Genomic DNA, 14663 nt, shown 5'->3' on the forward strand with positions numbered 1-14663 from the left:
GTCTTCTCATGGTGTGTGTGTGTGTGTCTAGGTGTTCTTTGCGTCGGTGAGGTCTGGAGGCAGCAGTCAGGTCTTCTTCATGACCCTCAACCGTAGCTCCATGATGAACTGGTGAAACTAACTCCTCCCACTGTCTTCCCATTGGCCTGCTCAGCTGTCCATCATGGGCCAAGGCTAATTTAATAAGCCAATTAAAACAAAGGACCAAGAGAATCAAATCGCACCCTGAATCAAAGAAGTGAATTGAAAAATAGGAGAGTCCAACACTGAATCGAACTGAGAGAATCAAACACTGAATGACTCGAACGCTGAGAGAATCAAATATCAAATCAGTGTGAAAGAATTGAAGTGTAAATGAATCAGGCTCAGAGAGAATCAAACTTGAAGACAGTGAAACACTGAGAGACTACAACACTGTAACAGACATAAAGGACTATAAAGAATGAAATAATAAAGAGATACATGACTATTATGAAGAGGAGTCTGAAGGTAGAGGAGTGTTTGGATCAACGGGGGCGCTGGTTTCCCGGTTTTCCAAGATCCCGACTACCATCTGTGGAGACGAACCGGAACTTCCGGATCCTAATCTTTCTTACTCTCCTCCACTTCATCCTTCACTTCCCCCCTCTCTCCACCACTCCACCCCTCTTCTCTAAAATATTGGCTATGTCCCTTTAAAACAAAATCCCCGCCTCTGTCTCCCTCCTCTTCTCCTCCTGTCCCTCTGTCTCCCTCCTCTTCTCCTCCTGTCCCTCTATCCACTCTGAAGTCTTTCAATTCTCAAGGTGCTGCATTAGATTAACTGTTAAAACAAAAAAAAGAATAACAACATTCTGCTGTTTACTAGAGATATGCTTTCATTCTGTCTTTTAAATAACACATTGTTCAAGTTTTGTTTCTTGTTTATTTAGGTACTTCAAAATGACTTTTGAATTGTAATGTGAAGAGCTTGATAACTTGCACAGCACACTGCTAGTTTCTGCCGTTCAGTTTGTGTGTTTTATGTCATGCTGAAATGCCAGAGTAAAACCTGATTCTCAACCGAGAATCATTTGAGAATTGTCTGAGAATGAACCACTCTGTGTCTGTCTGTCTTATCTGTCTCTGTGTGTAAAGAATTATTGTGTGAAGCTGTCTCCCTCCTGATTGGTCTGGTCTGATTGTGACTCCTTCCTGTTTGTACGGTGCCTAGCATGATGAAGCAAACTGATTTATCTACCGTTGTTTTGTTCACTGTTTTCTGTTGGTTTACCATTTTATTTTAACACTTTGATAGCATCTTATGTCCTTAGATTGAACATGATCAGTTCATCTTAAACAACTTAATTTATTAAAAAAAGAACCATGTTTAAGAGCTTTTATGAAATACATGAGCATTTCTGAAAACAAAAGACGAGAACATCTGAAGCTGTTGTCCTTTATCAAATGCTGTAGAACTCCGTTACCCAGAATGCAACAGTTTGGTAAGGTGTGAGTGGGTCATGGATGTATATTTAATGACTACAAACACATTCATCCAAAAAACATTACATTCGCCGAGACCCACTCCCTCAAATTACAAACAAGTGTAGGGGGTGACACTTTTGTCCGGGAATTAAACTTCCAGACTGCTCATTTAAATGTCATTACATTTAAATTACTGTTATGGAAGCAGGTTGCTTTTTAGAATGTTAGCAATAAAGAGCTGTGCTGATTGAACTAGTGTGTGTGTGTGTGTGTGTGTGTGTGTGTGTGTGTGTGTGTGTGAGAGGTGATGGGTGTATCACTCTCTCAATCTGGTGAACAGACTGCTGATCACTACTGTTGGACTCTGTCTTTAAAATAAAAACTCTATAGACCTCTTTGTTTCTGAACGACAAACTCATCACTAATGTTTTGGTTTCTATGTTTTGTAAAACAGAAAAATAAATGATACTAGAACATTATTCTGTTTTTTAAAAACTTATTTTTGTTTAGATTCTGTGTGTGTGTGTGTGTGTAGGGGTTGCAGTGAGGGGTTATCAGCTGAGGCCACTGACCCTCAGACTTTGTCCCTGTAGAAGGTATATCATTAACTCTACCTAATACTGTCCCTCCCTGTGTGTGTCTGTGTGTATTACACCTTCCCCTCATTTAGAGCCAATGTGCTGAGCTCAGGATGACCAGGGTGTGTGTGAACAGTGGATACCAGCCCAGACACTGTGTGTGTGTTCACTAATCACTATCACAGAGTTGAACCACCATGAAAACGGTGACAAACACAACCTAAGACAGGAGGGGAAGTGTGTTAGGCACCACGTGTGATGGTAATGATGACATGAATGATAAACAGCCACCAGTAAGGTGTACAGATAGAGAGGTGCTCTGCTCCGGTGTGTCTTTCTGTCCAGTGCTGTGTGTATGTCGAGATGAGTGCGTGGACACAGCGTGATCCCAGCGATTGATGATTACCCTGGAAGTGTGTGTGTGTGATCAGTTCGTGTTGTTGGAGCTGGTGTCGAGACTCTGAACCCGTCATGGAATCGGGAAAGGTACGATCTCTCTCCGTACACTTTTACACACTCTAGCTCTCTCTCTCTCTCTCACACACACACACACACACACAAGCTGTTCATTTCCTAATGTAGTAAAAGTTCCAACTGTTCAATACTGACTGACCAATGCTCTGTAGCTACACACAAGGACAGGAGTGTGTGTGTGTGTGTGTGTGTGTGTGTGTGTGTGTGTGTGTGTGTGTGTGTGTGTGTGTGTCATGATTAATCCGAGGGAGAGTACCATTGATTTGACAGTTCATTTGTTGATGGCGTGAGAGAGCTGGTTCTATCCGTGATTCATCTGTTATTTTTTAGTTCTGACAGAAACCCATCTGGAAACAGGAACAGCAGCAAGCAGTCTGTGTTTTATTCCATCATTGACACACCTTTATCACTTTGTTAGGGGGAAGAGCAGCTTTAATATTACAGACAGATTGTAGCTTCCATCAGTGTAATTGTCTGCATCATTTCCAATCCCACATACATATTTTTTTTGTAAATATAGATTTTTTAAAATATATTTCCCTTCTTTATTTTTTCCCCCTAACCCTAACACCCCTCCCCTAATTGGAGTAAACTAATGAACAACAACACTTAGGCTTCTACTTCCATACTACATACATTTCACAGACAATATATTTTACATGAGTTATCGTTTGTTTTCCATCCCGTCCTTCAGTTAGGGTCACCACTTTATTTTAAGAATGTGAAATGTCAGAACGATAGTAGAGAGAATGATTTATTTCAGCTTTTATTTCTTTCATCACATTCCCAGTGGGTCAGACGTTTACATACACACAATTAGTATTTGGTAGCATTACCTTAAACAATTTAAACTTGGGACAAACGTTTCAGGTAGGATTGAGGCCAGGGCTTTGTGATAGCCACTCCAATACCTTTACTTTGTTGTCCTTAAGCCATTTTTCCACAACTTTGGAAGTATGCTTGGGGTCATTGTCCATTTGGAAGACCCATTTGCGACCAAGCTTTAACTTCCTGACCGATGTCTTGAGATGTTGCTTCAATATATCCACATAATTTTCATTCCTCATGATGACATTTATTTTGTGAAGTGCACCAGTCCCTCCTGCAGCAAAGCACCCCCACAACATGATGCTTCCTCCCCCATGCTTCACAGTTGGGATGCTATTCTTTGGCTTGCAAGCCACCCCCTTTTTCCTCCAAACATAACGTTGGTCATTATGGCCAAACAGTTCTATTTTTGTTTCATCAGATCAGAGGACATTTGTTCAAAAAGTACGATCTTTTTCCCCATGTGCAGTTGCAAACCTGAGCGGACTTTCAGGTTATGTCGATATAGGACTCGTTTTACTGTGGATATAGATACTTTTGTACCTGTTTCCTCCAGCATCTTCACAAGGTCCTTTGCTGCTGTTCTGGGATTGATTTGCACTTTTCGCACCAAAGTGCGTTCATCTTTAGGAGACAGAACGCGTCTCCTCCTGAGCGGTATGACGCTGCATGGTCCCATGGTGTTTCTACTGGCATACTATTGTTTGTAAAGATGAACGTGGTACTTTCAGGCGTTTGGAAATTCCTCCCAAGGATGAACCAGACTTGTGGAGGTCTGCAATTTATTTTTAGGTCTTGGCTGATTTCTTTTGATTTTCCCATGATGTCAAGCAAAGAGTTTGAAGGTAGGCCTTGAAATACATCCACAGGTACACCTCCAATTGACTCAAATGATGTCAATTAGCCTATTAGAAGCTTCTAAAGCCATGACATCATTTTCTGGAACTTACTTTATGTAAACTTCTGACCCACTGGAATTGTGATACAGTGAATTATAAGTGAAATAATCTGTCTGTAAACAATTGTTAGAAAAATGACTTGTGTCATGAACAAAGTAGATGTCCTAACCGACTTGCCAAAACTATAGTTTGTTAACAAGAAATTTGTGGAGTGGTTGAAAAATGAGTTTGAATGATTCCAACCTAAGTGTATGTATGTATGTATGTATGTAAACTTCTGACTTCAACTGTATTTTTGTATTTATTACAGGGTTTTTTTGTTGACAATTTTGGTCTTTAATGCAGGGCCAACAAACAAGTTGCCTACCTTTCCACTTGACTCCATTTTTGCGGTAATGCTGCAATCAGTCGGTTGTAATTTTGGAGCAGAAATGTCCATATATTTGTATTAATTTACAGCATGTGTCACGCACCTAATTCAACAAGTCAAGTAAATATCAAGCCCTTGATTAGTTGAATCCGGAAACAGTAACACTGAGTAATGTGAAGATGTTTTGTTGCTCTGTTACAAGCAGTATTTTACAGCAGGTGGGACTGCATGGTGCATTGAACTGGTTCCCTGCCCACTAGGTCAGCTCATTACAGGCACCTTTTCACATCTGTGTGTCCTACAGCAGCTGACAGGCACTCTAACCCTAGCAGTGTTTTCAGCAGTCTTGGGTTCTCTACAGTACGGATACAGCCTGGGAGTCATCAACGCGCCACAGAAGGTACACGCACACACTGTTTATTTTAGTCATGAGTAAACAGCAAGTACTATTACAAACCTTTACTTTGTTTCCTAGGTGATAGAGCAGCATTATGGGCGGTCCCTGGGGGTGCTCCCTGAGGAGCCTCTCCTCCTATCAGAGAATGGTACAGGGACAGAGAAGCAGGAAGTGCATCCCTCTGTGGTCATGTATTGGTCTCTGTCTGTGTCGATCTTCTCCATCGGGGGCGTGGTGTCGTCCTTCCTGGTGGGCTTCGTTGGAGACCTGAGAGGAAGGTGTGTGTGAGCATCCGAACCTCCCTCTTCCTCTATCTGTCTCAAGACGAAACTGAACGCGCTTGTGTGACTGACTGGGTTTGAACTCGGGTCGTCTGTATGCCACAAGACTGTGTTAGCCCACTGAGCTAATGCCTATGCTGTCTGTGCAGGGTGAAGGGCATGTTGATGGTGAATGTGTTAGCAGTAATAGCAGGTCTACTGATGGTGATGGCTAAGATGTGGAAACCTCACGTCATGGTCATCGCTGGACGATGTGTCATGGGATTCTACTGTGGTGAGTTATCAATAAATGAAGTAACACACTAGACTACATCAGGAAGGAAGTATTTGGCCCAGCTCTGTCCACCAACAAAGCTGGTACTGATGCCCCCCCCTCTCAATTACATTTAAATTCAAGGTCTTTATAGATAATATACAAAAGTAGGCACAAAAGTAGAGGTAGATAATATACAAAAGTGAAATTAACAATAAAAATGAACAGTAACATCACACTCATAGAAGAGGACTGGCCACCCCACATTGCCTGGTTCCTCTAGGTTTCTTCCTAGGTTTTGGCCTTTCTAGGGAGTTTTTCCTAGCCACCGTGCTTCTACACCTGCATTACTTGCTGTTTGGGGTTTTAGGCTGGGTTTCTGTACAGCACTTTGAGATATCAGCTGATGTACGAAGGGCTATATAAATACATTTGATTTGATTTGATTCATAAAAAATCCAAAATAATAAAGACATTTCAAATGTCATATTACGTGCAAATAGTTAAAGTACAAAAAGGAAAAATAAATAAACATAAATATGGGTTGTATTTACAATGGTGTTTGTTTTTCTCGTGGCAACAGGTCACAAATCTTGCTGCTGTGATGGCACACTGTGGAATTTCACCCAGTAGATATGGGAGTTTATCTAAACCGGGTTTGTTTTCAAATTCTGAGGTTTCCATCTCATTTTCTGGGCAGTGTGCACATAGCCTGTCTTATCTTGAGAGCCATGTCTGCCTACGGCGGCCTTTCTCAAAAGCAAGGCGATATTCACTGAGTCTGTACATAGTCAAAGCTTTCCTTAATTTTGTGTCAGTCACAGTGGTCAGGTATTCTGCCACTGTGTGCTCTCTGTTTAGGGCCAAATAGCATTCTAGTTTGCTCTGTTTTTTTGTTAATTCTTTCCAATGTGTCAAGTAATTATCTTTTTGTTTTCTCATGATTTGGTTGAGTCTAATTGTGCTGCTGTCCTGGGGCTCTGTGGGGTGTGTTTGTGTTTGTGAACAGAGCCCCAGGACCAGCTTGCTTATGGGACTCTTCTCCAGGTTCATCTCTCTGTAGGTGATGGCTTTGTTATGAAAGGTTTGGGAATCATTTCCTTTTAGGTGGTTGTAGAATTTAACGGCTCTTTTCTGGATTTTGATAATTAGCGGGTATCGGCCTAATTCTGCTCTGCATGCAATCGTTTGTGTTTTACGTTTACGTCTCTCTCTCCCCTTCTCTTTCGCTCTCTCTCTCTTTCTCTCTTTCTCTCTCTCTCTCTCTCTCTCTCTCTCTCTCTCTCTCTCTCTCTCTCTCTCTCTCTCTCTTTTTCTCTCTCTCTCTCTCTCTCTCTCTCTCTCTCTCTCTCTCTCTGTCTGTCTTTCTCAGGTCTGTCCTCAGGGTTAGTTCCTATGTATATAGGGGAGATAGCTCCCATGGCCTACAGAGGATCTCTAGGAACCTTACATCAGCTGGCTATTGTTACTGGTATACTACTGAGTCAGGTAAGAACACACACACACACACACACACACACACACACACACACACACACACACACACACACACACACACACACACACACACACACACACACACACACACACACACACACACAATCCCCCTGGTACTGTCTGTCCTCTAATCTCTATCCCCCTGGTACTGTCTGTCCTTTATCCTCTATCCCCCTGGTACTGTCTGTCCTTTATCCTCTATCCCCCTGGTACTGTCTGTCCTCTAATATCTATCCCCCTGGTACTGTCTGTCCTTTATCCTCTATCCCCCTGTCACTGTCTGTCCTCTAATCTTTATCCCCCTGGTACTGTCTGTCCTTTATCCTCTATCCCTCTGTCACTGTCTGTCCTCTCATCTCTGTCCCCCTGTCACTGTCTGTATCCCTCCCTAATCTCTGTCCCCCTGTCTCTCTCTGTGTCAGTCCCTAATCTCTACCCCCTGTCACTGTCTGTCCTCTAATCTCTGTCCCCCTGTCACTGTCTGTGTCCGTCCCTAATCTCTGTCCCCCTGTCTCTCTCTGTCTGTCCCTAATCTCTGTCCTCCTGTCTCTCTGTGTCTGTCTTTAATCTCTGTCCCCCTGTCTCTCTCTGTGTCCGTCCCTAATCTCTGTCCCCCTGTCTCTCTCTGTGTCTGTCCCTAATCTTTGTCCCACCGTCTCTCTCTGTGTCTGTCCCTAATCTCTGTCCCCCTGTCTCTCTCTGTGTCTGTCCCTAATCTCCGTCCTCCTGTCTCTCTCTGTGTTTGTCCCTAATCTCTGTCCTCCTGTCTCTCTCTGTGTCTGTCCCTAATCTCTGTCCCCCTGTCTCTCTCTGTGTCTGTCCCTAATCTCTGTCCTCCTGTCTCTCTCTGTGTCTGTCCCTAATCTCTGTCCCCCTGTCTCTCTCTGTGTCTGTCCCTAATCTCTGTCCCCCTGTCTCTCTCTCTATGTCTGTCCCCTTGTCCCCCAGGTGCTAGGTCTAGAGTTCCTCCTGGGTAATGACTACTACTGGCCGCTGCTGCTGGGTCTGTCTGGAGCTCCTGCTGTGTTACAGTCTCTACTGCTGCCACTGTGTCCTGAAAGTCCCAGATACCTCTACATCAAGAGAGGCATGGTGGAGGAGGCCAAAAATAGTATGTACTGTAGAAATCTCAGATCTCAGAAAATACAGTACCAGTCAAAAGTTTGGACACACCTACTCATTCAAGGGTTTTTCTTTATTTGTACTATTTTCTACATTGTATAATAGTAGTGAAGACATCACAACTATGAAATAGTAGATATGGAATCATGTAGTAACCAAAAAAGGGTTAAACAAATCAAAATATATTTTATATTTGAGATTCTTCAAAGTAGCCACCCTTTGCCTTCATGACAGTTTTCCACACTCTTGGCATTCTCTCAACCAGCTTCATGAGGTAGTCACCTGGAATGCATTTCAATTAACAAGTGTGCCTTGTTAAAAGTTAATTTGTGGAATTTCTTTCCTTGTTAGTGCGTTTGAGCCAATCAGTTGTGTTGTGACAAGGTAGGGGTGGTATACAAAAGATAGCCCTATTTGGTAAATGATGAAGTCCATATTATGGCAAGAACAGCTCAAATAAGCGAAGACAAACGGCAATCCATCATTACTTTAAGACATGAAGGTCAGTCAATACGGAAAACTTCAAGAACTTTGAAAGTTTCTTCAAGGCCTGTCGAAATTCCTGCAAAGAAACCACTACTAAAGGACACCAATAGGAAAATAAGACCCAGAGTTACCTCTGCTGCAGAGGACATTATTGGAGAGTTTAGGTTCCAACTGCCGTGTCTTTGTGAGAAGCAGAGTAGGTGAACGGATGATCTCCACATGTGTAGTTCCCACCATGAAGCATGGAGGAGGAGGTGTGGGGGTGCCTTGCTGGTGACGCTGTCTGTGAATTCAATGCACACTTAACCAGCATGGCTACCACAGCATTCTGCAGTGATATGCCATCCCATTTGGTTTGCGCTTAGTGGGACTATCATTTATTTTTCAACAGGACAATGACTCAACACACCTCCATGCTGTGTAAGGGCTTTCTGACCAAGAAGGAGAGTGCTGCATCAAATGACCTGGCCTCCACAATCACCCAACCTCAATCCAATTGAGATGGTTTGGGATGAGTTGGACCGCAGAGTGAAGAAAAAGCATCCAACAAGTGCTCAGCATATGTGGGAACTCCTGTTGGAAAAGACTGTTGGAAAAGCATTCCAGGTGAAGCTAGTTGAGAGAATACCAAGAGTGTGCAAAGCTGTCATCAAGGCAAAGGGTGGCTTCTTTGAAGAATCTAAAATCTAAAATATATTTAGATTTGTTTAAAACTTTTGTGGCTACTATCAAATCAAAATCATATCAAATCAAATGTATTTATATAGCCCTTCTTACATCAGCTGATATCTTAAAGTGCTGTACAGAAACCCAGCCTAAAACCCCAAACAGCAAGCAATGCAGGTGTAGAAGCACGGTGGCTAGGAAAAACTCCCTAGAAAGGCCAAAACCTAGGAAGAAACCTAGAGAGGAACCAGGCTATGAGGGGTGGCCAGTCCTCTTCTGGCTGTGCCGGGTGGAGATTATAACAGAACATGGCCAAGATGTTCAAATGTTCATAAATGACCAGCATGGTCAAATAATAATAATCACAGTAGTTGTCGAGGGTGTAACAGGTCAGCACCTAAGGAGTAAATGTCAGTTGGCTTTTCATAGCCGATCATTAAGAGTATCTCTATCTCTCCTGCTCTCTAGAGAGTTGAAAACAGCAGGTCTGGGACAGGTAGTACGTCCGATGAACAGGTCAGGGTTCCATAGCCGCAGGCAGAACAGTTTAAACTGGAGCAGCAGCACGGCCAGGTGGACTGGGGACAGCAAGGAGTCATCATGCCAGGTAGTCCTGAGGCATGGTCCTAGGGCTCAGGTCCTCCGAGAGAGAGAAAGAAAGAGAGAAAGAAAGAGAATTAGAGAGAGCATGCTTAAATTCACACAGGACACCTAATAAGACAGGAGAATTACTGCAGATATAACAGACTGACCCTAGCCCCCCGACACAAACTACTGCAGCATAAATACTGGAGGCTGAGACAGGAGGGGTCAGGAGACACTGTGGCCCCATCCGATGATACCCCCGGACAGGGCCAAACAGGCAGGATATAACCCCACCCACTTTGCCAAAGCACAGCGCCCACACCACTAGAGGGATATCTTCAACCACCAACTTACCATCCTGAGACAAGGCCAAGTATAGCCCACAAAGATCTCCGCCACGGCACAACCCAAGGGGGGGCGCCAACCCAGACAGGAAGATCACATCAGTGACTCAACCCACTCGAGTGGGTTGTTATTTCATAGTTTATGTCTTCGCTATTATTCTACAATGTAGAAAATAGTATAAATAAATAACCCTTGAATGAGCATGTGTGTCCAAAATACACACTTGCTGTGTGTGTGCGTTTGTAGGTCTGCGTCGTCTGAAGGGAGAGTATGACCCATCAGCTGACCTGGAGGAGATGATGAGGGAGAAGGAGGAGGTGGAGAAGGAGGCGCAAGTCTCTATCGCTGTCCTGGTACGTTCATTATCTAGTCTGCTGAACATCTGGTCTATATCTGTCTAATACATGTCGGTCTGGTCCAGTATTAATGATGTGATATATGTGTAGTCCAGTATTAATAATGTGATATATGTGTAGTCCTGTATTAATAATGTGATATATGTCTGTAGTCCTGTATTAATAATGTGATATATGTGTAGTCCTGTATTAATAATGTGATATATGTGTAGTCCAGTATTAATAATGTGATATATGTGTAGTCCTGTATTAATAATGTGATATGTGTCTGTAGTCCTGTATTAATGATGTGATATATGTGTAGTCCTGTATTAATAATGTGATATATGTGTAGTCCTGTATTAATAATGTGATATATGTGTAGTCCAGTATTAATAATGTGATATATGTGTAGTCCTGTATTAATAATGTGATATGTGTATTAATAATGTGATATGTGTCTGTAGTCCTGTATTAATGATGTGATATATGTGTAGTCCTGTATTAATGATGTGATATATGTGTAGTCCTGTATTAATGATGTGATATATGTGTAGTCCTGTATTTATAATGTGATATATGTGTAGTCCTGTATTAATAATGTGATATATGTGTAGTCCTGTATTAATAATGTGATATATGTGTAGTCCTGTATTTATAATGTGATATGTGTGTAGTCCAGTATTAATAATGTGATATGTGTCTGTAGTCCAGTATTAATAATGTGATATATGTGTAGTCCTGTATTTATAATGTGATATATGTGTAGTCCAGTATTAATAATGTGATATGTGTCTGTAGTCCTGTATTAATAATGTGATATGTCTGTGGTCTTCTAGGTGCGGTCGTCTCTCTACAGGCAGCAGCTGTTTGTAGCCCTGATGATGCATCTCTCACAACAACTGTCTGGAATTAACGCTGTGAGTTACTGAGAGAGAGAGAGAGAGAGAGGGAATAACTGTCAGGAATCAACACTGTGAGTTACTGAGAGAGGGGAAGAGGAGAGAGAGAGAGAGAGAACAACTGTCAGGAATCAACGTTGTGAGTAACTGAGAGCGCGAGAGAGAGAGAGGAAACAACTGTCAGGAATCAACACTGTGAGTTACTGAGAGAGGGGAAGAGAGTTTTTTTAAATGTTTTTTTAATATATTTTTTTACCTTTATTTAACCAGGCAAGTCAGTTAAGAACACATTCTTATTTTCAATGACGGCCTGGGAACAGTGGGTTAACTGCCTGTTCAGGGGCAGAACGACAGATTTGTACCTTGTCAGCTTGGGGGTTTGAACTTGCAACCTTCCGGTTACTAGTCCAACGCTCTAACCACTAGGCTACGCTGCCGCCCCAGAGTGAGGGAACAACTGTCAGGAATCAACGCTGTGAGTTACTGAGAGAGGGGAAGAGAGAGAGGGAACAACTGTCAGGAATCAACACTGAGTTACTGAGAGAGCGAGAGAGAGGGAACAACTGTCTGGAATCAATGCGTGTGTGTGTGTGTGTGTGTGTGTGTGTGTGTGTGTGTGTGTGTGTGTGTGTGTGTGTTGTCACCAGGGTGTTTATTATTTTACATCGGTTTAACAGCCTGGATAAGTCAGATTGAGGTTTTTATGACTCTGCTTTACAGAATGGAAACATAATGTTTGTTTTAATCTCTTCAGATATTTTATTACTCGACGGCCATCTTTGAGAAAGCAGGAGTCACTCAGCCTGTCTATGCAACCATTGGAGTTGGAGTTCTCAATACCGTCTTTACGATGGTGTCGGTACGGAAAGACACACACACACACACACGCACACGCACATGCACACGCACATGCACACACACACGCACATGCACACGCACACGCACAGACAAACTAACACGTGCACACATAGACTAACCATTTGTAGGTCAGTGATGCAAACAGTAACACTAAAATGTGTGTGTGTTGCAGGTGGCTCTAGTGGACAGGGCCGGCAGACGGACGTTGACTCTGATTGGTTTAGGTGGGATGTGTATCTGTGCCGTCGCCATGACAGTCGGCCTTGTGTACCTGGTATGACCAATCAAAAATAATTTTTTCTATCTCTCAACCAATAGGGTTTCAGTATTTTAGTGTGTACATTTCCTGTCTTTATATGACTGTTACCTGTGTTTTTTAACAATCTCTTGTTCAGCCAGAGTAAAATAATGATTTTCTTTTCTCCTCTCCTCTCCTCTCCTCTCCTCCCCAGAGTGTCTACTCCTGGATGTCCTATGTCAGCATGTCGGCCATCTTCCTGTTTGTGTGTTTCTTTGAGATCGGCCCTGGTCCCATCCCCTGGTTCATCGTGGCTGAGTTATTCAGTCAGGGCCCCAGGCCTGCTGCTATCGCTCTGGCTGGCTGCACCAACTGGACCAGCAACTTCATCATAGGCATGACCTTCCCTTACATAGAGGTAAGATACATGGACGGACGGACAGATGGACAGACAAACAGACAAGTAATTAATTATCTCTCTCTCTCTCTCTCTCTCTCTCTCTCTCTCTCTCTCTCTCTCTCTCTCTCTCTCTCTCTCTCTCTCTCTCTCTCTCTCTCTCTCTCTCTCTCTCTCTCTCTCTCTCTCTCTCTCTCTCTCTCTCTCTCTCTCTCTCTCTCTCTCTCTCTCTCTCTCTCTCCACCCCTCTCTCCAGGCTCTGTGTGGTAGCTATGTGTTCATCCTGTTTGCGGTGCTGTTGTTTGGCTTCACTGTGTTCACTTACCTGCGCGTGCCGGAGACCAAAGGGAAGACATTTGAGGAGATAGCAGCTGTGTTTAAAAAGGGAAAGAAACAGACACCAGGAACCAGAAAGACTGGAACTGAAACTGGTACTGGTACCTCCACCGAGCTGGAGCAGCTCAAATCAGACTCCCAGGCCTGACATGCTCACATGTCCAGGGGGATCCAACCCTGGAGAGTTGCAGGGTGTGCAAGCTTTAGTTCCAGCCCTGCACTAACATATCTGATTAGCTTAATCTGGTGTGTTACCAGATTACCTAAATCCTGAACGCCATCTAGATAGTTGTTTACTTCCAGGAACAACTCCTGACATGACTAACTTTACATAACTCATACACTGGGCCCAGAATGTTTCCTGCTCAGGATAAAGCAGACAGAAAAACTCCTGGCTCTACTGTATCATTCATGGTCAGTACAATAACGAGATGCAGCAGATGGTTTTGTTTCTAGAGGTTACATTATCCTGTTCTACCATGTTCAATGTGTAACTGACTGAATGTATTCACACAAGTTGAATGTCACCAAATGGGACTTTACGATTACTATTAATAAATTACTACCAAGATAGTGCATGTGAAATGACAGCTAAAATGACACACACACACACACACACACACACACACACGTTTACATGATCTCTCTCTCTCAATCTATTTCTCTCGCTGTCTGTCTCTCTCTCTCTCACGCCTGACAGATGGCTGTTAATGTTAAACCCAAAGGAAAGGAAATGCAAGTACTTTTATCAACAGACTCAGACAAACACACACACACACACACACACACACACACACACACACACACACACACACACACACACACACACACACACACACACACACACACACACACACAAAGCAAACCCCACCAGTGCAGAATTAACTCTCATGGCTGGTTGTGTCAATTGTCACCTCAGATGGCTGCTCTCTACGAAAGTGTTTTTCCTGATCATGTGACCTAGTGAAATAATATTACGGTGTCCACATTAGGACGGATGACTTTGCACGCCTGCATTAACGGATTGGAACTGTAAGTTATTACATTAGACTAAGGCCAGTCACTCACCTCAACTTCATTGTTGATAGAACACACACAACCAGTGAGACCAACCAACATCTACTAAAGAAGAACATCTGGCCTGGCCACAACGCTAGCCGTTGTCATTGTGGAAATAAATAAAGAATGAGTTAAGATGCTTGTTAGGTGTCTGAGTGAAGTTGACCTCCACTTCCAGTCCCCTCTACTACCTTCCTCATTCAGCTGTGTTTAAAGAGCGTGTGAATTTTTTCAGCTTTTTGTTAAAAATCGCGTAAAATTTCAACATCCTGCTACTCATGCCAGGAATATAGTATATGCATATGATTAGT

General features: G+C 43.0%; 1 protein-coding gene and 1 pseudogene across 4 annotated transcripts; both read left to right on the top strand.

The window, feature by feature from the left end:
• LOC115122444 (TRAF2 and NCK-interacting protein kinase-like) overlaps positions 1-1925 on the top strand; it is a 52808-nt pseudogene extending 50883 nt beyond the window's left edge.
• Positions 1926-2213: 288 nt separating this feature from the next.
• On the top strand, positions 2214-13869 carry LOC115122446 (solute carrier family 2, facilitated glucose transporter member 2-like). 4 transcript variants are annotated; one of them, XM_065018875.1, is made up of 13 exons: positions 2214-2510; positions 4900-4995; positions 5071-5270; positions 5423-5547; positions 6536-6610; positions 6899-7014; positions 7972-8134; positions 10474-10580; positions 11402-11482; positions 12219-12323; positions 12495-12596; positions 12775-12978; positions 13214-13869. In XM_065018875.1, exons 1-13 carry the CDS (start codon positions 2496-2498, stop codon positions 13439-13441), a joined length of 1617 nt encoding a protein of 538 aa, XP_064874947.1. In that variant the 5' UTR covers positions 2214-2495; the 3' UTR covers positions 13442-13869. The 4 variants fall into 4 exon arrangements, with proteins under 4 accessions (XP_064874947.1, XP_064874948.1, XP_029507513.1 ...); XM_065018876.1 differs by having other exon boundaries at positions 4903-4995; XM_029651653.2 differs by lacking the exon at positions 6536-6610 and having other exon boundaries at positions 2216-2510.
• The last annotated feature ends 794 nt before the right edge of the window (positions 13870-14663 follow it).

The sequence above is a fragment of the Oncorhynchus nerka genome, linkage group LG5, assembly GCF_034236695.1.
Source record: "Oncorhynchus nerka isolate Pitt River linkage group LG5, Oner_Uvic_2.0, whole genome shotgun sequence".
NCBI lineage: Eukaryota > Metazoa > Chordata > Actinopteri > Salmoniformes > Salmonidae > Oncorhynchus > Oncorhynchus nerka.